The sequence below is a fragment of the Glycine max genome, chromosome 5 (genome assembly GCF_000004515.6).
Source record: "Glycine max cultivar Williams 82 chromosome 5, Glycine_max_v4.0, whole genome shotgun sequence".
NCBI lineage: Eukaryota > Viridiplantae > Streptophyta > Magnoliopsida > Fabales > Fabaceae > Glycine > Glycine max.
In genome coordinates this window covers 27,081,159-27,108,317 of record NC_038241.2, presented here as the reverse complement: position 1 = coordinate 27,108,317, position 27,159 = coordinate 27,081,159, and the positions used below count along the sequence as shown (strand labels likewise).

Here is a 27,159-nt window from a genome sequence, read left to right as displayed (position 1 = left end):
TCCCGTTAAAACCTTGACTGCACGAATTCCAATGCATCTAAAAGGAAAAGATAGACTAGGGGTGCTGCTGGCAAACTGAGTTTCAGGGGTCCTCGACGGTACCCCAAACATGATATTAGTTGTTGGCATATGTATTATTGAAAGCTGTATTGATGATTCTGAATCATAGGAACATCATGTACTATTCCACGGGCTAGTTTTTGGCACATCTTGTGCGTCATCACATCACAGCTCTTATCTTTAATATATTTACTTTGACGCAAAAAAAAAAAAAAAAAAAGCATATGTACAAGATTGTGAAATGCCGTATATCTCGAAATAGCAGGTTCTGTTTTATTCTCCAATTATCCACTTTCTGCAGATGAGTAGCAATGTAGCATTATGCTCACTTGAAACTTGTGAGGAAAATAAAGAATGAAGTAGTAGATTAATTCCTTAGACATTATTCCCTATTGAGAAGAGTCGTGACAGAATAAAAACATAACGCGATACTAAGCAACAGCTGAAATGAAATGTAAAAATTACAGTATATAAATTGTATTTCAACCTAATGCTGCCACCTTTTGATTCACCTGTGTATTACAATATTCACATTTCACAAACAAAATTGCGTTTACAGATGATAACACATCTAGAGAAATCTCTATGTAACTCTATCAGGGTTCAATTGATCACTGATCACTGGATATCGTGACAGCCTGATTTCTTTGAAACAAAAAACTTGATCAGTTGAGTGACTATAAATTGCTCTCTTGATGGTAGTTGAATATGCTACTAACATTATGAAGTAAGATATTAAAAAGAAGTAGCATGATCTTAACTCATAATGGCTGAAGTTCTTGCTCTGGAACAGCCGCATCAACTGGCTTGTATGAATGCGAGCTTTGCTGTCTTTTTTTCCAAATTAAGAACGTTCCTAATATTGACAATCCTAGAAGCAATGTGATCAAAATAGCTAAACTCACGACCAAGAAGAAGTGTTGCTGCCACCAATTCCTGCATCATTATAGACAAGTGGCTATATAGATAAGGCAAATTCGATAATGAGAAAATTTTAGATTGGCACTGCTTATCAGGGGCATTCGGTTCAATATTATAAAATATATCTCTAGATGTAAGGTTGTGTGGATCATGCTACAAAATTAATCTTTATCTCTAAACAATGCCTTGTACACAACAATTAAATGGAATGTCTACCTAAGAATTTCTCATTACTAATTATACCCTAAGAATTTCTACAAATATGTGCCTCGTGCACATCTGCCGTTTCAATGATAGCATGTGGCAGAAAACGGAGCACTATCACCAAAGACCAGTAAGGCCTACAGGCAACGGGGGGAGAGAGAGGGAGGTAGGAGGGAGAGAGAGAGAGAGAGAGAGAGATAAAGCCTAGCCCTAATCATAAATAAATAAAAGCTAAAAAACTGAGCAGTAGGTAATACTTTCCACAGAATAATGTGTTATCTGATACGAGGACATAGAGGTAATCCACTTCACTTATCGTGACAACTTTCAAAGCTTATTTATCTCATGTAAATTTGGTCCATCAACTAATAAAAATGTAATGTTATAAAAAATAAGATTAAAACTAAATTAATAGTCTCAACTAATTACACTTCATTTTATCTCTCAACTAACATGAGAATATAAACATAAACAGGCAAGAAAACATCAATAAACTAACTTAAATGAAAAGAAAAACAAATTTCCAGTGAGGCAAATTTAAAACATGTTCAAAAAAGTCTCGTAATACTTTATATTTCTGACTTCTGAGTACTGTTTAGAATGTTTTGAGACTTTCTGACCAAAATGGGTGATTTAAGCAAAGTAAATATGTAAATGGGTGTGCATGGAAATGCATGGGTGATTTTTGCCTGGTAGGATTTAGGAGGTGCCACCCTGGTAGGTGCCTCCAGTTCAAGTTTTGTCATTTAGCAGGAGGCACCACCCCACCAGGCTCCTCCTGTTCAAATTTTCATTTTTTTATTTATTGAAAAATTAGATATAAATATTATAGAAAATTTTAGTTAATGTATACAAGTCTAAAATAAAAAAATAAAAAATTGAATAGTAGGAGCCAGGTGGGGTGGTGTCTCCTGCTAAATGACAAAATTTGAACTGGAGGCGCCTACCAGGTGGCACCTCCTAAATCTGTAAATAGTTTCCATGCACACCCATTTGCATATTTAATTGGCTCAAATCACCTATTTTGGTAAAAAAGTCCTGTTTTGAAGTGTTTCTGCTTCATAGCTCTCCACCCATATATCCAATACCTTTTCTCTTAGCCAGCTCTTTGATCAAACTTGTATTCTTTTCATAAAAGTATCTTTTAACTCTTATTCTTACTGACCCTAGTACCCTAAAGGCAACAAAAAAGTAAAAGGGCTGTACCATGTCCATGATTAGAGGTTATCTAAAATCCAAACACATTTATTTCCACATCTTCAAATTGAGAAAGCAACATGTTGCATCTAGAATCAATGCTATGTATTCAAAATATCAAACATGCACAGTATGAAGCATGAGTTATGTTGAATTAATACCTGAAACCAACCATAGCATAAGATAATAACAAATACAGTTGGTATGGAACAGATAGCCATTCAAAATTTAAGGCCTTTTCCCTTCCAAGAAAAAACTTACTTTGATGGAGGCTCGACACTCCAATCAATCAACTTATAATTTCCAAAGGTGCTAGGAAGTTGGATGCGATGTTCAGCAAGCCGATCAATTATATTCTGCATAGAAGATCACCATCAAATGGGAAGTCTTCATTCAAATGGAGGTGCAAAAATGTCAACTTACCATTGCAGTAGTGTTAGAAATGTAATGAGCATATGGCTTTGGGGTTATGGCCCATTTACTGAGGGAATCATTTCCAGTAGACGTAAAATTCAGTAAGTGAACCTGCAAACATCCATCATAGAGTAACAAAAAACAAATTAGCAGAGTAAATTGGCTGAAAATGGATAGTTTGTTTGGGTACTTTGGAAATTTATCACCACAAATTATTAGGACCACTACCAAAATCCCCAATCTATCCTAATCACCCGACCTAGCCATGCTATGTACGTTTATATTTTTATCAAACATTTTTTAACTTGATTAAAATTGTTATTTTTAATTAAATATATACTTATGCAAAAAGTATTCATGCAATGTAGTAATAATTTTCTAACCTGGGAAGTATTAGTGTCTAACCCATGAGCAAAGAGTCCAGCCAATTCTGTAATGTGAGGTTTCATATCCACATAACTGATGTTAAAGGAAATTACCATCGTTATTTGTGCAATTTTAAGTTCACCTGGGCATTTGAGTTTATTAAAGTACATTAGTCATCAATGAGTCTATGCATAAAAAAATTTGCACTAATTGCTGAGACATAAAAAGAAGAGAAATTATACTTGTACAATAATTTGTACAACAAAATATACAAATAAGGGAGAAAAAGATGAAAAAATTGAATTTGAAATGTAATAAATGATAGGATGGAAGATAGAGATAGACACAAAATATAATATTGTATAAATAGTTATATGTGTAAAAAAAGGAGAGGGTTGTGTTAGGTTAGCTTTGCTATTCTTAGCCGGTCCCAAGCCCGGATAAAAGGAGAGGGTTGTGTTAGGCTTTCGACGGCCAACGTAAAACTTTGTCGAATCTCTATGACATGGATCAATTACGTAATAATGTGAATGCTAGGTCGTTGTCCGGAAGCAACGCGCTGTATGGCTCGAGTACAGTGTCAAAAGAGCAAGGGCCGCTGCATCGCCGCCCGGATGTAGTGAAAAGTAAGCAAGGGTTCCCACATTTTCGTGAACGGGTGTGGGTAAAGAAGCTAGTTCATGACTGGAGGATTCGCTTTGGTACATGGAATATAGGCACACTTACTGGAAAATCTATGGAAATAGTGGATGTTATGGTGAGGAGGAAGATCAATTTTATGTGCCTACAAGAAACTAAGTGGACAGGTGAAAAAGCGAAAGAATTAGACAACTCGGGATTTAAGCTGTGGTATACGGGAAAAATCAGATTAAGAAATGGGGTAGGGATTATTGTGGACAAGGAGTGGAAGAAGGATGTCGTGGATGTAAGAAGAGTAGGAGATCGTATCATAGCCTTAAAATTGGTAGTGGGATAGGACACCTTTAATGTTATTAGTGGATACGCACCGCAGGTTGGGTTAGCAGAACACTTTAAGGTAAAATTTTGGGAGGATCTAGAAGGGGTACTTCAGGATATACCCCAAGGAGAGAAAGTTTTCCTAGGAGGGGATCTCAATGGACATGTAGGTAGCGTGGCTAGAGGTTTTGAGGGGGTGCATGGGGGTTTTGGCCTAGGGGAGATGAATGGGGAGGGTAAATCCATCTTGGAGTTTTCGGAGGCTTTGGATCTTTCTATAGCCAATACATGGTTTAAGAAAAGAGCGGAACATCTTATCACTTACAAAAGTGGAGGGACATGTTCTCAGATAGATTTCTTCCTTATCAGGAAGTCTGATAGGAAGTATTGCTTGAACTGTAAAGTTATCCCGGGAGAGAGCTTGACTACCCAACATAGAGTTTTGGTCATGGATGTAAGAATTAGAGATAGGGCAAAGAGAAGAAGTCCTATGGTAGCACCAAGGATCAAATGGTGGCACTTGAAGGGTGAGAAACAAGGAATTTTCCAACAAAAGATATGGGAGGGATGGTGTGGACAATCACAAGGAAGTGCAAATGATATGTGGAACAAGATGTCCCAAGAGATTATTAAAGTGGCTAAAGAGACGTTGGGTGAATCTAGAGGTTTTGGACCTAGGGGTAAAGAATCGTGGTGGTGGAATGAAAGTGTTCAGAGCAAAGTTAGAGTAAAAAAAGAGTGTTTCAAGGAGTGGTCTAGGTGTAGAAATTCTGAAACTTGGGATAAGTATAAGATAGCTAGAAATGAAACCAAAAAGGCGGTGAGTGAGGCAAGAGCCCAAGCTTTTGACGGACTATACCAAGCTCTAGGAACCAGGGACGGAGAAAGATCTATATATAGGCTTGCTAAGGGTAGAGAGAGGAAGACTAGAGATTTGGATCAAGTAAAGTGTGTTAAGGATGAAGAAGGCAAAGTCTTAGTGCATGAAAAAGATATCAAGGAAAGGTGGAAGGCGTATTTCCATAACTTATTTAATGATGGATATGGATATGACTCTAGCAGTCTAGACACAAGAGAAGAGGACCGGAACTATAAGTACTATCGTCGGATTCAGAAACAGGAAGTAAAGGAAGCGTTGAAAAGAATGAGTAACGGTAAGGCGGTGGGGCCAGACAACATACCTATTGAAGTGTGGAAAACTCTTGGAGATAGAGGTCTTGAGTGACTCACCAAACTCTTTAATGAAATTATGAGGTCAAAACGCATGCCGGAGGAATGGAGGAGAAGCACGTTAGTGCCAATCTATAAGAACAAGGGGGATATACAAAATTGTGCAAATTATAGGGGAATCAAGCTCATGAGTCATACCATGAAATTATGGGAAAGAGTGATCGAACGGAGATTAAGAAAGGAGACTCAAGTTACTGAGAATCAATTTGGTTTCATGCCGGGAAGGTCGACCATGGAAGCGATCTATTTATTACGGCGGGTGATGGAGCAATATCGCATGGACCAACAAGACTTACACTTGATTTTTATTGACTTGGAGAAAGCGTATGATAGAGTGCCTAGAGAGATTTTGTGGAAAGCTCTAGAGAAGAAAGGGGTTAGGGTTGCATATATTCGAACTATCCAAGATATGTATGATAGGGTATCGACTAGTGTTAGGACACAGGGTGGAGAGTCAGACGATTTTCCCATCACAATTGGTTTGCATCACGGGTCAACCCTTAGCCCCTACCTTTTTACCTTAATTCTGGATGTCCTCACGGAACAAATCCAAGAGATAGCGCCAAGATGCATGCTTTTTGCATATGACATAGTCCTCCTTGGAGAGTCGAGGGAGGAGTTGAATGAGAGGTTGGAAACTTGGAGACGAGTTCTAGAAACACATGGTTTTCGCCTAAGCAGAAACAAATCGGAATATATGGAATGTAAGTTCAACAAAAGAAGGAGGGTTTCTAACTCAGAGGTGAAAATAGGAGACCATATTATCCCTCAAGTCACACGGTTTAAATATCTTGGGTCTGTAATACAGGATGATGGAGAAATTGAAGGGGATGTGAATCATCGCATTCAAGTAGGATGGATGAAATGGAGAAAAGCATCGGGGGTGTTATGTGATGCAAAGGTACCGATCAAGCTAAAGGGAAAGTTTTATCGGACTGCGGTAAGACCGGCGATTTTGTACGGAACAGAATGTTGGGCGGTCAAGAGCCAACATGAGAATAAAGTAGGTGTAGCGGAGATGAGGATGTTGCGGTGGATGTGTGGTAAGACTCGACAGGATAAAATTATAAACGAAGCTATTAGAGAGAAGGTTGGAGTAGCGCCTATTGTAGAGAAGATGGTGGAAAATAGACTTAGGTGGTTTGGGCATGTAGAGAGAAGACCGGTAGACTCTATAGTGAGGAGAGTAGACCAGATGGAGAGAAGGCAAACAATTCGAGGTAGAAGAAGACCCAAAAAGACTATAAGAGAGGTTATCAAAAAGGATCTCGAACTTAATGATTTGGATAGAAGTATGGTACTTGATAGAACATTATGGCGGAAGTTGATCCATGTAGCCGACCCCACCTAATGGGATAAGGCGCTGTTGTTGTTGTTGTTGTTGTAGTTATATGTGATCACTACTCTAAAAAGAATGATGAAATATGTCATGAAATATATAACTTCTGATATGACCCACATGTTAACACATGATGTCTCTGTATTAAACACATTTGAAGACTAGCAGCTCATAATACCTGGCGAAGCATTATGCTGTGACACAGATGGAGCAACAGATGGCTCTAATGCTTCACTTGAATTTCTCACTCCAGAATTTGGAGGCAATGGTGGTGGGGCAATGGATGTCTGCAATCTTTCCCATAACTCAGCACAGTTTGTTTTCCAGAAACCAATTTTTGTCTGCTCACGATCATACATTACAAGAGTGTTTCGGACAATGATACCTATGCAAACAAAAATGACAAGGGAATGATCACCAAAGAATTGCTGAAACCTATACCACAGAAGCTAGCCATGTAATACAAAATTAGAGAGGAATAATATTTCACTTGAAGTACAAAGCATGAAATGGATCGAGCTCCCAAAATCAAATAAGTTACCTCCTAACAGAGTAGTTTGGTCATTTCCATTTTGGAAAATTCCCAGACAGTATGCACCTCGCACTTTTGAATGCTTCATAAAGAATGGCCCCATGAAAAGTAGGGATTACGGAATCAGTAACATTTGATAAACAACTGCACCAGCCTGTAAACTCAGCTAAAGATACTAATGGTCTAATATAACTAACCCGAAACATGTAGTTTTCAGGTGACAGTGAGTACTTGTGACCATTTCCAAATACCATGTCAACCACTGGAAAACTTTTAGAGAGTTGAGAGACATCACTGAAATGCAAGTAAATCCTAGCTGTTAATTAAGCTGCAATTAAAAGAGTGGCATGAACTATTAAATAATGTAACAGACAGACATACTTTCCAGCACCAGAAAAACATATATCATTATAATTTGGATCTGGACCACTGATTTGCTTGAGAGATTGAAGTTCCTTCACAATCTGCAAACCGAATAAGTACATAATCAGAGCCATCAAGTCTATAAAATAAAAAATGAAGGGTGAAACTATAAAATTGCAACTCCAAAAACTTCATATGAAAATATTTACAAAAGAACTTACTGCATCTTTAAATGCAAGAAATGCTGCTTCTGGTAGGTAAGCATAAGTTGTACCACTATCCAAGACAGTCCCATGTTTTCCATCAAAAACATTTGCGTTTAGAGGCAGTCGCTTCCCAGCAACGTGCATCTCCTTCAAATCAATATTGTAATATGGACTGTTGCCACCCCGAAACTAGAGTAAATGTGTGAGATTAATAAAATGCATTTGTTAAGAAAATGCATTACATCTCATATCTAGAAGATAAGAATTTTGAAACACACCTGCGATCAGGATCTGAATATGCAAAAGTCATGTCTGATGGAGGAGATATGCCACCGAGAACCATTGCACCCCCACCAACATCCATTCCACCATAGCATAGTGAGAATGAATCACTTATTACTTTTTTGTCAACAAGTTGATCCATGATACTAAGATCACCACGGCCCAAACCCATGATGCCGTCGGCATGCTGACTATAAAGATCGCCAGTCTCAACATTTTCACAGCCAAAAACAGCACGCTGCGGAGCAAGCTCACTCTGATTTCCAAAGGATATGACATCCTCACCAAGAACACCGCTGCTTGTACTCATTTCCGCATATTGTCTCTCATACACACACTGCATCCTGTCGCCGTCACAGTTGCAATCAATTGTACATTTGACAGGTTGATAGGTGCTTGAAGATTCTGGCTGAAACTTTGGATCCTGTTAACATAAAATTGAAGAAATCCAATCTACTTGAGATAAAGTGGATGGACTTACACACACATAACATATACAAGAAGTTTTAAACAAAATTATTCTTTGACATCTCTTTGTAGGCCTGGATTAGCTTTCTATGAAAATATAACAACCTATTTTATTCTGAACTGATATTGAATGACAGCCTTCAAATAGGTTAATAGGCCTACAACTTCAAGGTCTCAAATAAACATAGATATCAAATCAAAATTATTGTAATGTTTATAAAATTAATAAATATATCCATCATAAACAAAACAAGCATATTAAAAAACTATTGCACACACGTGCACACACAAATGCCATCATGTTAACCTAACTAGGTCTTTTCGAAGGCCTAATCTTAACCAACTGAATAACTCAGGTAAGAAACATACCAAGGCAGGCAAAAGAAGCTCAAAGCCAAATATGTTGCTGGCTTATTCCCCACCCCTATCTACTACCCTGAGGGTGTGCTTTCTATAAACGGAAAAGTTGAAAATGGAAGAATGAAACCTATTTTTTATCATAATCCAAATATCCCATAAATCTTCACTCCCCCAATTTACACCTTTCCATTTTCACTGTCACTAAGAACTGGCTGGTACCGCTTCAATACTTAACAAAAGCCTAGACCACAAACCCAAACGTCCTATCCTATAACACCCTAGGCACCCATTTTCCCAATCATCACAAGTCACCATCATATCCACAACACAACAACAGTTCCTTCACATAATTTAATTTTCGTTACCCATTTTCCACATTTAGCAATCCAAATTAACATAGTTAAGGCAATCACACATCATCCAAATACGAAACATTATTACATAAGCAAAAAAAAAAAAAAAAAAACAGAATGCAGCATCATTACCTGGTGCCTGCCACATTGTTCGCAAGTGGAGCACGGAACATACGTAACAGTGCTCCCCGTATCAACAATGAGAGCAAACATCTGCGGAGGAGTACCGATCCAAAGCCGCGTCGTGTAATACCTAAAAAAACCATTCAATTCACACAAATCTCGAATTACCGAATTTTGATTTAAGAAGCGAAGAAGAAGAAGAAGAAGAAGAAGAAAGAAAGCGCGTTAAACGACGACGTAATAGGTTTTTACCCGTTGAGGAGGAGATCGTCGTGGAGTCTCATGCGTGCGTTAGGGTGGCGTTTGGACTCGGATCCGGTGAGCTGGCGACGGGGATCGAGCGCTGACGTGGAGGAATTCGGTGCGGAGAGGTACAGGGGAAGGAGCATGGAAGGGCGAGAACCGTGGTGGCGGTTGCGGAGGAGCGCGGTGTCGCCAGCGACGGTGGCGATGAGGAATAGGATTAGTGAAAGGTGGTGAGTGAGTTCCCGCGCCATGAGTTGGTGACTCGGGCTCGAAGAACGAGTCGGGATCCGAGTTATGGTTGTTCCTGCGGTAACGGATCGGAAGAAAGAGAGAAAAGGAAAGGATGGTGGAGAAAGGAGGGAAGTCAAGTCAGCGTCTCTGTGAAGGAAAGTTGATGACATATTAATTGGTTTCTGTTACACTTTTTAAATATTTTAATTTTAGGATTTTACTTTTTTTAGTTGATTTTATTTTATTTATTTGTTCTATGTTTACTTGTCTTCATTTTAATGATAATTTGTTTTATTCATTAATTTATCTGGATTTGCAATTTTTTCAAGTGAGTTAGGTCCCCGCGATTTATTAGGACCAAGGCTGTTCTTACGCATTTAAAAATGTATTTATCCATTATTCACCAATAATGATACTAAAAATTGAACTCATCTTCTTACCTATAACATCAACTTTTTTCGATGGATTTTTTATTGATTAATTATATTTTTTGATATTATTGAATTATATCTCCTTAAATATGACTTTTAATTTCTCTTATAAAAATTCAATTTCTGTGTATTATTAATTTAAAATATTTATAAAGTTAATTGGTTAAAAAATATGATAGATATAATTTTTAAAATAATTATTATAAAAATCAAAAATAATTTTATCATATACAATAATTTGTAATTAAATTATAATATTAAAATCATTTATATGGCCACTGTAAAATCATTTATTTTTTTTATAAAAGTTAATAATTTTATTATATATAACTGATTTATAATTAAATAAGAGTATGAAAATATTAATATATTTAAATGGAATTTAAATAATTATAGTGAATTTAATAATCCTTTAAGTTATTATCTCTTAATATAAAACTACAATCGTAAAATTGCCGTGTAAAAAAGAAAAAATTAAATGAGGTACGGTGTAAAACTCATTTATAATAATTGTCTCAACAGTTATATCAATGATAATTTCTTTTACAATATTTTTTAAAATATTAAAAGATTTACAATAATTTATGTAACATGCTCAAATAACTTACCATGTTAAAAAAAATATTTTGTCAGTGGTGTATAATTATTAAAATTTTAATGTTTTCATATAATTATTAATTGATTGTTTTTAATACTTATGAAAAATTCAACAAAAAAATCTTTTTAATAAAAAAATTATCTGATTTTGTGGATTGGTTGCTAGCACTGATTTGTTTTAAACTGAAGTAAGCATCACCAGACGTTCAAAAAAGTGGAATCCACTCCTTTTGTTAAGTATGCATCAAGTCAGTAAGTACAAATATTATGCTAGCGCTAGCTGAATTCACGAACAAAGAGTAATATTTTGGGGCACTGATTGCGTACCTATTAAGATGGAAAACAGTTAAGTATCCTCAAAGTATTATAATTTTGTATTTGCTTAAAGTATTATCATTAGAAGAGTAGAAGAATGAATTAGGGAGCTTTTTTTTTTAGGCAATGAATTAGGGAGTTGTTAACATAATTTAATTACAAAACATAAAAATTGACCTAAGAGTAAGGACTAAAATGTAAACGATAATATAAGAATAAGATAAGAGTCATTTTAATCTATCTAAATTGAAATCAATCATCAATATATTTAAGTTAATCTTGAAAAGATGTCATTTGTCTTATCCTCTTTTTGACATGTGATTTCTTCTTCTGCTGTAATTTTTTCCTTTGTAATCTTCTCAAAATACAAATAATTAAAATTTAAAAATCTCAACTTAAATATTTTGCTTTAGCATTTTTTGTTATAAATAATTTTAAATAAAATTGGTATCTAATAAATCTTATATTAAAATAATATTAGAATCATTATTAAAAATTACTAAAAGAGGAATGAAATAATTGGTTAAGAATAAAAATTCTAAAAATACAAAAAAATATATAAAAATAGAATTGTTTGCATTTAATATAATAATAATTAAATATAACTATAATAGAATGAATAATAAAATAAAATCTATTTACATAATAGAATAATATTGATTTAAATTAATAATTGAATTAAATAATATCATTTAATATTTTTGGAGAAAATAAATATGATATTATCATGTAGTATCACTTCATATATAAATATAGTAGTAAATAGTAGATTGCATACCACATAGTTAAAAATTGTGATATATATATATATATATATATATATATATATATATATATATATATATATATATATATATATATATATAATATTCGTTGACAACATTTATAATTATGATTTTTTATAGTCATTTGCTATAATATATTATATATTTGTATTCGTTATTAAATGATTTTGTTATTGTAATTACTATAATATATTATAGAATTGTATTCTTAATTCTAATATAAATTATGGTTAAAAAAAAATTTCGAATCAAATATATCAATCACTTTCAAAATTTATCCATTGCTGATAAAGTATTGTATTTATCCTTAAAAAAATATGATTTAAAACTTAGATAGAAGTTACAAAAATATATTTTTCGTCAAGTTTTCTCATGAAATATCACTGTAAAACTGCTCTTTAAACAACTGCATATTTTTAAATTTAAAAACTGATTTTAAATTTTTATAATTATTTATTGATTTTATAACTGAAAGTGATTTTAAAACTGCCCATGATCACATATGATGATGGTCCTGGAATTGTGCAAGTGAGTACATTTAAATCAACTTTTAAAACTGCTTTTTTTTTAAATTTAAAACTAAAACAGTTAAAAAAAATAAGAAGCAAATTCCTTAAAAAAATATAAGAAACTGGATTTGACTAAAAAAAATAAGGAGAAAGAATATATGTAATTATTAGGTTTTTAAAATTAAAAAGATTGGATGGTTTAAAAAGGCAAGAAGAAGAAAATAGTAGGGTAGTTTTAAAAACAATGAAAAATAACATAAATAAAAAAAAATATTTTATTTATATTTTAAAACTGAGAGAGGTATCATGGTTTAATATTGACTAGTGAAAAAAATTATTTCTTTATTCTTAATTGTTAAATTTTAAAAATTAATAAAATTGGACGGTTTTTAAAATTAGCAGTTTTTTTAAATAAGAAGTAAATTTCTTCAAGTATACTTGAATTAAAACTACTTAAATTACTTGTTTTAAAATTAGAGAAAAAAAAAGAATCAAGAGTAAGAAGAATATAAAAAAGAGAGAGAAAGAACAATAAAAGAAATTGAAAAAAAAATAACTGAAAGAAATATCGTGGCAACTTTAGCATTTACGGGGTTGGTGAAGAATATTTTTCAGCAACTAAAATTTCACGGGGTTGAAAATAGCGTGTTTGTCTTACAAATATAACATATTAGCGTGTATAAAATATAATACTAATCGTTAGATTTGTATATCTGTTTTAATTTATTATGGGCATAATTGTCTTATAAAAAGAGATAAAAAAAATCGTTACAAAATTCAGTATTTCCTTTATTTATTAATTGTTATAGATTATAAATAAATAAATATTTCCGATAAGGAAATTACAATCCATGATTTTAATTTAAAGGTAAGTAATAAAAGTGAAATAAATTAAAAAAAGAAACTAATTGCGAAGTAACCAGATTTTTAAATATTAAAAACATGTTTAAACTTTTTAATAATTAGGGTACTTTTAATTGATATGGTTTAATTACTTTTAAATTTAAAATGACTGTATGGTTTATTGTCTTGATTTTTTATTTATTGGTACTTTGACTTTGCTATGTTTTGGATTGTTCTTTTTTCTGAATAAGAATTTAACATCGTGTGTTTAAACCAATTTGTTTTCTTTTTAAATTATCAATTCTAAAAAGTACAATTACTTGATATTGCATAATTCAGCCAAAAAAAAAAAACTTGATATTGCGTAAACATAAATTTTTTGGGCACATTCTTAAACATGATTTAAAACTCTGAATGAATAAACATAATTGGAATTTGGAAAATTAAAATGACAAACAAACATAAACGGTTTTTATATGAATAACCCCTATCAACATGTTATTATTAATTTTGAAAAATTATTAAATATAATTTGAATGGAAAAGCATATGTACCTCATAATTAAAAATTATGATGATATGCATGGCTGAAAAAATAATTTTTTTTTTAATTATTGAGAGAGTTATCCAAAAGCTAAAAAATTAAATTGAATATTTTTAAATAATTAAAAGGGAATTTCACAATGATAATAATAAATAGTTAAGGATTATGTTGCCCATAATCTATACCTCTCCATTTTTTTTAACTCCTCCGCGGTCTTGCCTTCAATTGCTAAGCAATTCTATTACACATTTTTTTTCTTCTTATTTTACACCTGAAGATGTAAACTGCTCCAAGTGCTTATGTGCTTGAAAGCAGTTTGTATTTTTACAACTCTCACATTTTACCCTTGTGTTTTCACCTCTCTTGTCTCTCTACCAACCATAAATGCATACCCTACATCCTACATCCACTCTTATATAGCGCACTCACCACCCGTTGCAACCTCATTGCGACTTCGCATTGCTCGAATCACTCCGTTCAGGTACTTCCTATGATTGCTTCTACAAACCTTTCTTCTCTGGCTATGAACCACTGAAATTTGAACCCTTGAATTCCCTATGCTTTATGAATGTGTGCGTCTGATTCTTCTATGTGAGTCTTCTTTTTGTAATAACACCATGTTTAAAGGTGAAATTTTGTGACTACTTTTAAGTGGGGTACTAAAATTGGTTAAAGATTGAGTTTTGGGTTTTGATTTTTTTCTTGTGTTTGAGTATTGGAATGCTAGGATAATTAATACAATCCCTGTGAGTGAGACAATTCACGTTTTATTTTTCAGGTGCCATGAATGTGTATTATATTAAGTAACACTATGAAAGGAAACATGACTTGAATGATTTTTTTTTTTTGAATTGCAATTGGAAAAATGTTCAAATAATCTTTAATTTTTACACATATTTTTTATATTTATTTTTTCATTTCTCTTATTTTTCTATTTACCACATATTTTACTTTGAAATATATTAATAAATCCTTAGAACGGAAATATATACACCCTAACAGTAAAGATAATTAAAGATCAAGAAGAAATTTTTTTTAACATGTGACCTAATAATATTATCATTTCAATATTTCACAAATGTATTTATCTAATAGAATGATATTTAAATATGTACAACAAATGATTTAATCAATTATATATAGATAAATATGTATTTATAAACATAATATATTAATTTATCATATTATTGTAATAAACAAAGCATAAAAAGTAAAATTATGAAATATATTACAAAATATATTAAATAAAATAAATAGCATAATAGGATTACTGACACACAAATACGGATACATAAATGTGGTCGCGCTTGTGTTTCTGCACAAACACAGACACATAGGCGCCGTAAGCTTGTGTTTCCGCTGGTAATAATAAAAAAAATTATAAGATCAGGGCACAAGTAAACGATAAACTAATGTAAATTTTTAATATCATTTAATTAAATTATATTAAATTGGCTAGGCCCTCCTAGTAGTATCCAATTTTTTTTTATACAATTTAAATTAATTCTCAGACTAAAACTTGAAATGAATAGAGCAGACAACAATTCAATTTAAAATTTGAGTTTCAGTCTAATATTCATTGGTTATTTTAAACATTTTCATTACAATCAAGATTTATTCACTCTGAAATAATATCACTTTTATTAATTAAAATGTAGTAAGAAAAATAATATCACTTTTATTAGAGTGAATAAGAGTGTTATGTGCTAACATATTTAGTACAACTTTTTATATGCCAAATAGTATAACTTTTTTTGATAAAGTATTGAGAAAAACATTAAAGAAAAGACAATTCAACCCTACATTTCAACTAATAAAAAAAGTAATTAAAAGAATAAAAGTGACATGAGTATGACTTTTGTGAGAACATATTGAGAATATAAAAAAAAAATAACAACATTAAGATTAAAAATAATAAATAATTAAAATTAAAATATTTAAAATTTTAAAATAAAATTTAATATATCATCAAATCTCTACAAGATTAACCAAACAAAAAAATAAAATTATCAAAATTTTAATTATCACTTTTTAAAATATCACATATTCTCACATAAAATAACATCAGTCGAGTGTGAATATTATATGCTAATATATTTATTTTAAGGATAAAAAAAGTTATAATTTACCAAACTAAACAAAATATTCAGTCTCGTTAGAATAGTCTTTAAGACCATACACACCTATAATTAGAAGACATTATAATGTCATGAAAATCTGATAAGTCAGAAGACTAATTCATCCTATGTGTGGTGTGTGACTCAAAATCACAAATGACACAAGTGAGAAGACTTTAAAGTAGTGTTGTCATAACTGTTTTCAGTTATTATAACTAAATTGGTTTTGACACCAAAGTATAGCTAGAGTATACATATATATTCTTGATCATGTAATGCAATGAGTGATTTTTAAGAGGCTGAAAACAGAGAAGCTGAAAAACTGCAGAAATCAGAGAGTTCAAAAACGAGGTAGTGAGCTAGGTGATTGAGAGAGGTTTTGTCAAAAGAGAAACCAAGAGAGATCAAAGTTAGTTGCTGCTTGTATTGAACTTGTAATTTCATGATCAATGTGATGATTGGAAGTAGGCATATTGTTGAACCATGTAAATCTTTGGGTTCTTGCTCTGCTGTATTTGTTTGCTATGTTTTCTATTTTTTTTCTTTTTTTGATCTTGTGCAGGTTTAAGAGTTGCGGAACTTTTACAAAGAACCAACAAGTGGCGCTGTCTGTGGGGAATAGATCAAGATCAAGAAAGATGGGAACAACAAAATATGATATAGAGAAGTTTTCAGGGGAAAATGACTTTGGGTTATGGAGAATCAAGATGGAAGCAATCTTGATTCAACATGGTTGTGCATAAGCTCTTAAAGGAGAAGAAATGATGTCTGAATCTCTAAGCTCAAAGGAGAAATCAAAGATGATTGATAGAGCAAGAAGTGCAATCATTCTATGCCTTGGAGATAAAGCTTTAAGAGAAGTTGCAAGAGAAAAGACAGCAGCCTCAATGTGGCTGAAACTAGAGTCATTGTATATGACAAAGTCCCTTGCAAATCGGCTATGCTTGAAGCAACAACTGTACACCTTCAAGATGACAGAGTCAAGAACAACCACTGAACAATTGGCTAATTTCAACAAGATTCTTGATGATTTGGAAAATATTGAAGTAAAGCTTGAAGAGGAGGATAAAGCTCTCTTGCTTCTAAATTCCTTACCAAAATCCTTTGAACATTTCAAGGATGCAATTCTTTATGGCAAAGATCAAGACATTACCCTAGAAGAAGTCCAGACCTCAATAAGGACCAAGGAGATGCAAAAACAGCAAGACTCCAAATCTGAGGATAATGGTGAAAGCCTGAATATTTCAAGGGGAAGGAGTGAAAAGAAGGCAACAAGAGGAAAGAAGTCCATATCAAGGTCAAGGGATTCAAAGAATGGCCAGAAAACAAAGTTCAAATGCTTTAATTGTCACAAAATTGGTCATTTCAAGAAAGACTGCCCAGACAAGATCAAGAAAGGATCTTTGGACTCTGCTGACATAGTTGAAGCCTCTGAAGGTTATGAGAGTGCATGTGTTTTAGTAGCTTCTAATACCAAAACACAAACAAAATGGATTATGGATTCTGGATGCTCATATCACAACAGCACGAGAAAAGACTATTTTGAAACCTTGGAACTGAAACCAGCAGGAGCTGTATTTCTATGAGACAACTACCCCTGCAAGGTACAAGGCATTGGAACTGTGAGATTAAAGATGTTTGATAATAGAGAGTATCTACTGAAAAATGTAAGGTACATTCCAGAACTCAAAAGAAATCTTATTTCCATAAACATGTTTGATGATCTAGGATATTCAACTAGAATTTTAAAGGGTGTTCTTAAGAATTCAAATGGATCTTTAATCATAGCTAAGGGTAACAAGAATAAAAGTAATGGCTTGTTTATTCTTGAAGGTTCCACCATTGTTGGACATGCATCGGTAGCTAGTAATACATTGGTTAATAAAACAAAACTTTGGCATTTGAGATTAGGTCATGTTAGTGAAAGAGGATTACATGAACTTGAGAAACAAAAAAGGTTAGGTGGTGATAAACTAGATAAACTTGAATTTTGTGATCATTGTGTGCTTGGTAAATCCCATAGAATAAGCTTTGGCACGGGTATTCATGTTTCATCTAGGCCTTTTGAGTATGTGCATTCAGATTTATGGGGACCATCTAGAGTGAAAACTCATGGTGGAAGCTCATACTTTCTCACCATCATAGATGATTTCTCAAGAAGAGTATGGTTGTATGTTTTGAAAAATATGTCGGAAGTTTTTCAAAAATTCAGAGAATGGCATACTCTTGTTGGAAATCAACTTGGTACAAAATTAAAAGTTTTAAGAACTGACAATGGCCTGGAGTTTGTTTCGGAGCAGTTCAATGAGTTTTGCAGGAAAATAGACATCAAAAGGCATAAAACAGTCCCTCACACTCCACAGCAGAATGGTTTGGCAGAAAGAATGAATAGGACCATTTTGGAAAGAGTGAGGTGCATGCTTCTAAGTGCAGGACTGCCAAAGACCTTTTGGGGAGAAGCTGCAAACACAACAACATATTTGATTAATAGATGTCCTTCATCAGCCTTAGATTTCAAGACACCAATGGAAGCTTGGAGTGGTGAACCACCTGATTATTCAGAATTAAAGGTGTTTGGATCGCTGACCTTTGCTCATGTTAAACAAGGAAAGCTGGATGCAAGGGCTGTAAAGTATGTTTTCATTGGCTATCCTGAAGGAGTTAAAGGGTACAAGCTGTGGAAATTAGAACCGGGTGAGACAAGATGTATCATCAGTAGGGATGTGACCTTTGATGAGAGCAGAATGTCAATGCTAAATAAGGAGCAAAAGGATAATAGCTCAAGTGGTAAGAGTACCAATTTTGAGGTGGAGCATTCTGAAATTTTAGATCATGGCAGTGGATATGCTATTGATCTCACTGATCAGGGAGAAGCTGGAGATAATGAAGAGCTGGATACTCAGCATGACTTGTCCAATTATCAATTGACTAGAGATAGAAAAAAAAGGGTGATAAAGCCTCCAAAGAGGTATGGTCATGCTGATATTATTTGCTATGCCTTGAGTGTTGCTGAGGAGATTCAAAATTCAGAACCAAAGACCTGGAGGGAAGCAATTGAAAGTGAAGACAGCCAGTTGTGGCTTCAGGCAATGAGTGAAGAAATTGAATCTTTGAGAAAGAACAAGACCTGGATACTTGTGGATCAACACAAGAAGCAGAAAGTTGTTGGATGTAAGTGGATTTTCAAGAAGAAAGAAGGCATTCCAGGAGTAGAAAGGCCTAGATTCAAGGCAAGATTGGTAGCAAAAGGCTTTACACAGGTTGAAGGAATTGATTACAATGAGATTTTTTTTCACCAATTGTGAAGCATTGCTCAATAAGAATCATACTTGGTCTGGTAAATCAAGTTGACTTGGAACTTGAACAGCTGAATGTTAAAACAGCTTTTCTCCATGGAAATTTGAAGGAAACCATTTACATGAACCAGCCTGAAGGTTTTGAAGAAGGGGAAAACAAGGTGTGCTTGCTGAAAAAATCTTTGTATGGACTGAAGCAAAGTCCTCGAATGTGGTACCTGAAATTTGATGAGTTCTTAATCAGATATGGCTTCATTAGAAACAGATATGACAGTTGTGTATATATCCTGAAAAAGAGGAAAATGTGTGTTCTTTACCTTCTCTTGTATGTGGATGACATCCACATAGCAAGTGCCAACAAGGAGAAGATTAGGCAACTCAAAGAAAGCTTGAACACATAATTTGAGATGAAAGATCTAGGGTCAACTAGGAGGATACTCGGGATTGATATTCATAGGGATAGAGCAAAGGGTGAACTATTCTTGTCCCAAAGCAATTACCTCAAGAAAGTGGTGGAGAGGTTTAGGATGCATCAAAGCAAACCTGTTAGCACACTACTTGGTCATCATACAAAGCTATATGTTATTCAAGCACCAGAAACAACTGAAGAAAGGTCTAAAATGAATCAAACACCCTATGCCAGTGGTGTTGGAAGCATAATGTATGGAATGGTTTGCATCAGACCTGACTTAGCTCATGCTGTAAGTATTATAAGCAGATTCATGGGAAATCCTGGCAGCGCACACTGGGAAACTGTGAAGTGGACACTAAGGTATCTAAATGGATCTTTGAAAGCTGGTTTAAGGTACAAGAAGACAGCACACGAGGCAGTAGTCACAGGCTATGTAGATGCAGATTTTGCAGGAAATGTAGACACAAGGAAGTCCTTAACAGGATATGTGTTTACTTTGTTTGGTATAACAATCAATTGGAAAGCAAATCAACAATCAGTTGTTGCTCTTTCAACAACTGAAGCAGAATACATGGCCCTAGCTGAAGGAGTGAAGGAAGCAATCTGGCTTAAAGGTATGATTAATGAACTTGGAATAGCACAAGCTTGTGTCACAATTCATTGTGACAGTCAAAGTGTCATTCACTTAGCAAATCACCAAATGTACCATGAGAGGACAAAGCACATAGATGTGAAACTACACTTCATTAGAGATGCGATTGAATCTAAGAAGGTGAAGGTGGAGAAGGTTTCAACAGAAGAAAACCCGGCTGATATGTTCACAAAGTCCCTCTCTAGTGTCAAGTTCAAGCACTGCTTGGACTTGATAAATTTTGAAGATGCCTAAAGCAGATTGGTAGAAGTGCAGCTCTAAATCACAAGGTAGACACTTGCTGATTTAGAGTCAAGGTGGAGATTTGTGGTGTGTGACTCAAAATCACATATGACACAAGTGAAAAGACTTTAAAGTAGTGTTGTCATAACTGTTTTAAGTTATTATAACTAAATTGGTTTTGGCACCAAAGCATAACTAGAGTGTACATATATATTCTCGATCATGTAATGCAGTGAGTGGTTTTTAAGAGGCTGAAAACAGAGAAGCTGAAAAACTGCAGAAATCAGAGAGTTCAAAAGGGAGGTAGTGAGCTAGGTGATTGAGAGAGATTTTGTCCAAAGAGAAACCAAGAGAGATCAAAGCTAGTTGCTGCTTGTATTGAACTTGTAATTTCATGATTAATGTGATGATTGGATGTAGGCATATTGTCGAATCACGTAAATCTTTTGGTTCTTGCTCTGCTGTATTTGTTTACTCTATTTTCTGTTTTTTTCTTTTTTTAATCTTGTGCATGTTTAAGAGTTGCAAAACTTTTACAAAGAACCAACACTATGGACAATCCTCTATGGTCATAAAATGAGACAAATACCATATATATGATGTTAATTTTATTTTATGATAATCTAGAAAATGACATCTCATCCACTGAAATAACTAATGGTCCTCATTTTGTACCTATAAAACATATTATATTGTCAAAAGCAAATTCATCTACTAATGGTCCTCATTTTGTACCTATAAAACATAATATTATATTGTCAAAAGCAAATTCATCTACAACTTTCAATCTGGCTTGATGAAACACATTTGGAAATGTTTCATATGAGAATAATGAAAATTACATTTTTTTTAATTATAGAGGTCTTGAGTGGCTCACCGAACTCTTTAACGAAATTATGAGGTCAAAACGCATGCCGGAGGAATGGAGGAGAAGCACGTTAGTGCCAATCTATAAGAACAAGGGGGATATACAAAATTGTGCAAATTATAGGGGAATCAAGCTCATGAGTCATACCATGAAATTATGGGAAAGAGTGATCGAACGGAGATTAAGAAAGGAGACTCAAGTTACTGAGAATCAATTTGGTTTCATGCCGGGAAGGTCGACCATGGAAGCGATTTATTTATTACGGCGGGTGATGGAGCAATATCGCATGGCCCAACAAGACTTGCACTTGATTTTTATTGACTTGGAGAAAGCGTATGATAGAGTGCCTAGAGAGATTTTGTGGAAAGCTCTAGAGAAGAAAGGGGTTAGGGTTGCATATATTCGAGCTATCCAAGATATGTATGATAGGGTATCGACTAGTGTTAGGACACAGGGTGGAGAGTCAGACGATTTTCCCATCACAATTGGTTTACATCAAGGGTCAACCCTTAGCCCCTACCTTTTTACCTTAATTCTGGATGTCCTCACGGAACAAATCCAAGAGATAGCGCCGAGATGCATGCTTTTTGCAGATGACATAGTCCTCCTTGGAGAGTCGAGGGAGGAGTTGAATAAGAGGTTGGAAACTTGGAGACGAGCTCTAGAAACACATGGCTTTCACCTAAGCAGAAGCAAATCGGAGTATATGGAATGTAAGTTCAACAAAAGAAGGAGGGTTTCTAACTCAGAGGTGAAAATAGGAGACCATACTATCCCTCAAGTCACACGGTTTAAATATCTTGGGTCTGTAATACAGGATGATGGGGAAATTGAAGGGGATGTGAATCATCGCATTCAAGCAGGATGGATGACATGGAGAAAAGCATCGGGGGTGTTATGTGATGCAAAGGTACCAATCAAGCTAAAGGGAAAGTTTTATCGGACTGCGGTAAGACCGGCGATTTTGTACGGAACAGAATGTTGGGCAGTCAAGAGCCAACATGAGAATAAAGTAGGTGTAGCGGAGATGAGGATGTTGCGGTGGATGTGTGGTAAGACTCGACAGGATAAAATTAGAAACGAAGCTATTAGAGAGAGGGTTGGAGTAGCGCCTATTGTAGAGAAGATGGTGGAAAATAGACTTAGGTGGTTTGGGCATGTAGAGAGAAGACCGGTAGACTCTGTAGTGAGGAGAGTAGACCAGATGGAGAGAAGACAAACAATTCAAGGCAGAGGAAGACCCAAAAAGACTATAAGAGAGGTTATAAAAAAGGATCTCGAAATTAATGGTTTGGATAGAAGTATGGTACTTGATAGAACATTATGGCGGAAGTTGATCCATGTAGCCGACCCCACCTAGTGGGATAAGGCGTTGTTGTTGTTGTTGTTGTTGTTTAGCTTGTGATAAAAAATCATTTGAAATAAGTTTGTTATATTTTAATATTTTGTGAAAAAAGATTATTTGAAATACTACTACTATATTTTTTTTACATATTTATTAATTCAAAATTAAAATATAAATAAATTATTATTTTTAAACAAATAAATATATAAAGTACCAATGTGATAATGAAATTTTTAAATTGAATGTGAAATGATAAGGCCAACCAAAAGTAGGTTGAGAAAAAATTATTTTTTCTCAATACAACGGACATTAGATTTTGGGAAATCTTCATACCTTGATATAATTCTCCAAAACTTTACCCCCAAGATGACTATGTCATATGCACTTGATTTAACACAAGTTACCATTGGATGAAAATGTAAGAGTACATCTGCCCTTTGGCATCATAAGAAGCTCATACAAAAACAAAAACAGTTTGATTTTCCATTAACACAAATTCCTGAGCATGCGAACAAAAAGTAACTAGTAGCTTTCTGACAAACATACACGAGGTTCTATCTAAAATTCTCAATGGAAAACCAAGCATATACTAATGAGTTGATCCTTCTCAAGTCTGTAGTCTTTCCACTAATGATTGGATGGAAAAAAAACTCACAAGTATGGTTGGTGTGAGGATTGCAAACTAGTACTAGTACCCATATAACGACCATAGTTAGAAGGAGGAGCATTAGATGCTGCAGTGTATATAGATTGACCAGGAACTTGATAATCATATGTGATTGTGCCATCATGGGGATACCTATCAGGATTTGCTGCATATGGTGCCCTAACAGGGGGAACCTGCCTACCCAAAACAACAGTTGAAGCAACGCTACCACCAGATGAATGGAGTGAAAAACGTCTCTCATTCGGCCTTGGCCTCTTTGATTGAGGGCGTTTAATAAATTCTCCACTTCTCTTTCTATCTCCCTTTGATTTCTCTAGTTGAAGAACCCTTTTCCGAAGTGTATCAGGAGGGTAGTCAGATTCAAGCTTGTATTCTTCAATACACTTAATTACAGCTCTCAGTGCTGCAAGCTCTTGTGCATTGGCATCATTCTGCAAATAAATTATAATGCAAATATGAAAATACAAGCAATGCATAACAAGTGAAATCCATGATGACGACAATTACTCAATTGGAATTGGGAACAAGCAACAAAGCATACCTTTGCACTAGTGATGTCACGCACATTTCCAGTCTTAACTTGTGAATTTCTCCTTCGATTCTTGAGGTATGCCTTCAGAAGGGGCACTGGGGGGAAGCTTTCTTGGAGCTGGAAGGCATGAATAAAATGTACAGCTGCTATTTGTTTCCCAGTATTGATTAATGATTCTACAACAGCTGCATAAATAGTGTAGACTAGAATAATCAACATCAGATAATCAAATAAACTCTTGGCATGCAAATCATATATGTCACATCTGTCTACTCTTTATCAAGTAATCTAGCTACACTGCCCCTAAAGAAAACTACTTATCTAGCATATGAATGATATCCGACAGGACAATCCTTCATTGCAGACTTCACAGGTCAGTTTATTAAAAGAACACCAACCTGGCATTTTGTGAATTAACCCAATAGAGCAGCAGAGCTCAGGTGCCTGCCTAAGCTGAGCAACTGCAAGTACAAGCTTGCAGAGTTCTTCTTCATCAAACTCTGAAGCAATCTTAAAAGTTGAAATAAGCTGGAAGAATGCCTTTGCTTCCAATGAATTTCCATTGGCAGCATCAGTATCTGCTCTAGCTAAGTTGGGCCTCCACTCATCAGCAATTGCTTTGGCATGCTGCTTGGTTTGAGGGTTCAGAAGGTGATCTGCACCTGGATCAGCCCTTGCCAATAAGGTGGCCATGGCTTCCAAAATTATAATACAGGATTTGCGCATGCCCTGTAGGGAAGCACCAGATTTATCTTTTAGTTGGGAAGTTTCATTGGTGGGGTAAAACCCCTCCAGTAAATCCAGCACCAAACATGCTGGATCAGTTGCACTTTGTAATGCAACAGAAATTTCTTCACGATTAACAGATTTTTTTTTTTTATTCTCCACAATATAATTCAGAAGACCTTTTGCATCCATTTGCTCACAAAATTGTGTCAGCTCTGGACGTGGCCTACCCTCAACAGCCACACCTTTAGACTTTTCATCTGACTTATGAGGAAAATCGTCCTCTGAGGAATTTGTATCGCCAAGAGAGTTGCTTACCTTGTTATCTTTGTTCTCCCCATCATACACAGACTCCAGAGTGGCATTCCGGTGATTTGCATGAGCCTCTACAATGGAAGCTACAGCAGCATCTTTAAGCTCCTGCAACCGATCTAAGAGGTCTTGCTCTTTAGAAGCAATCACAGTCTTCCTTTCTGCGAGTAGTGTATCCACTTCTACTTGTTTCGCTTCGTACTCCCTCTCCTTAGCTTCCAGCTCTTCAAGTTTCTTATTCAACTCCGTCTCAAGGTCATGGAAATGTTGCTTAATTTCAACCCACTGAATCTTATTCTCAGTCTCCCCCTTCTGAGCTTCCAATTCAAGAAATGCCTGAGAGAGCTGCTCTATCATAGACTGTACATTAATTTCCTCGCCTTGCTCCTCGACACCCATATTCACACAGCCTAGCCAACAGCACGTCAAGAACAGTTAAAATAACGGTAAAAAAACAATATCACAAACATTAATAATAACATGAGAAAGACAATAAACAGTAGTTGCTTCCAAAACCCTCTATATGGAACATATAAAAGACCAAATAATCATATAATGATCCAAATTAAACATTAATCTGTATTTAAAATCCCCATTTCTTTCTCATAATTCTCAGCCTAAGAGTACCTACCACCTCGCTCTTCATACCTTCCTTGACCATTTAATGGTCAAAAACTATATTACAAACATTAACAATAACATAAGACAATAAACAGTAGTTGCTTCCAAAACCCTCTAAATGAAATAGATTACAGACCAATAATCATATCACGATCCAAATTAAACACTAATCCGGTATTTAAAATACCCATTACTTTCTCATAATTCTCAACCTAAGAGTACCTACAACCTCCCTCTTCATACCTTCTTGGACCATTCTATCTAAGCCATTTATGTTTTGCATATCAAAACACAAAAATACATATAGTTTATCAAATGTACTCAAACAAATGAAACAATTGGACAATGTTTTTCCTAGATATATGTCTTACACTGGTTAATTGTATGGGACAAACTTCAGATGGTTTAAGAAGTAATAACTATTTTTATGTTAAAAAAATTAAGGGTTTTAAATTCGAAGCCTCAATAGTACCATTCCAATACACTAATAAGGACACAACACCGCAACGTTGCCGTCGTAGCAGAACGCATTTGCAGTTTTGTTTACAGTAATAAACGAAAATATCAAAACATCAACCTAAACGAAATATCGAATCCCTTTTTTTCAAACAGAGCTACGAAATCTCTCTACTACGGAATGAAAACACCAAAACACGAAATCCAAACGTTCAGTTAAAAATATAGAGGAAGAAACATGGGTGAATTAGGTGAATAGAAATACCTTAGTTATTTCTGACGCGAGAAGCTCTTAATGCCAACCCAGCAGAGTTTTGCCGAAGCTTTTGTTTAAACCCCAATTTGAAATTTCGGAGTGTCCTAGGTCGAAGGTTGGAAGTTGAGGAGATTAGGCACGGTTCCAATCAGAGATTAAAATACTTACCCTGTGCGGTACTTGTTGGAGAAGAGGGATAAAAGAAACAGGCCAAGAAGATGAAGGAAAGCACGGATAGGGAAACAAATGGGATTCTATAGTGGAATATTTTATCCACGGATATTAAACTCTATTAGTTCACCTTCTGTATGAACATCTTTTTTAATAGTCCTCTTCAGAGTTTTGACACTCTATAAACTCTAATTAAATTGGTTAGATTTTTTAAGTTTATCACATACATACTCAATTAGTCAACAAGTTAAAAAATTAGAATATATATATATATATATATATATATATATATATATATATATATATATATATATATATATATTAATAAAAGAATTTAATTTATGAAATGATATTTTTATATTTTTCCCCATAAAATAATATCTTAGTTACATACAATAGCAAATTAATTTAAATAATTCTAATAACTTTTTTAATGTTTACTCTTTGTTGTTTGAATAGTTGGATTTAAAGAAAATAAAAATAGAAAATAATTTTAAAATTATAACTTGATATCTCATCTTAAAATGTATATAATTTGTTTATTGTTAAAAAAATTGTTAAAAATGATTTCATATTTATTGCATTAAACAATTTTAAGATGATTTAACATGATTTTTTTTATAAAAAAATT

General features: G+C 34.2%; 2 protein-coding genes across 5 annotated transcripts; both read right to left on the bottom strand.

The window, feature by feature from the left end:
* Positions 1 to 540: 540 nt before the first annotated feature.
* On the bottom strand, positions 541 to 10,020 carry LOC100801186 (aspartic proteinase 36). Its single transcript, XM_006579857.4, has 12 exons — positions 9,628 to 10,020; positions 9,385 to 9,505; positions 8,068 to 8,495; positions 7,805 to 7,961; positions 7,602 to 7,684; positions 7,418 to 7,514; positions 7,230 to 7,302; positions 6,867 to 7,073; positions 3,180 to 3,304; positions 2,806 to 2,907; positions 2,644 to 2,738; positions 541 to 996 (listed from the first exon to the last, which is right to left on the bottom strand). The coding sequence occupies exons 1-12, from the start codon at positions 9,870 to 9,872 to the stop codon at positions 822 to 824; spliced, it is 1,908 nt and encodes a 635-aa protein (XP_006579920.1). The 5' UTR covers positions 9,873 to 10,020; the 3' UTR covers positions 541 to 821.
* A 13,228-nt stretch (positions 10,021 to 23,248) lies between these two features.
* On the bottom strand, positions 23,249 to 26,650 carry LOC100812922 (FRIGIDA-like protein 3). Of its 4 annotated transcripts, none has more exons than XM_006579856.4 (5): positions 26,367 to 26,635; positions 25,031 to 25,434; positions 24,385 to 24,715; positions 23,996 to 24,189; positions 23,249 to 23,885 (listed from the first exon to the last, which is right to left on the bottom strand). In XM_006579856.4, the coding sequence occupies exons 2-5, from the start codon at positions 25,421 to 25,423 to the stop codon at positions 23,439 to 23,441; spliced, it is 1,365 nt and encodes a 454-aa protein (XP_006579919.1). In that variant the 5' UTR covers positions 25,424 to 25,434; positions 26,367 to 26,635; the 3' UTR covers positions 23,249 to 23,438. The 4 variants fall into 4 exon arrangements, with proteins under 4 accessions (XP_006579919.1, XP_040871292.1, XP_003524673.1 ...); XM_041015358.1 differs by having other exon boundaries at positions 23,996 to 24,171; XM_003524625.5 differs by having other exon boundaries at positions 23,996 to 24,171; positions 24,385 to 25,434; positions 26,367 to 26,650.
* Positions 26,651 to 27,159: the final 509 nt, after the last annotated feature.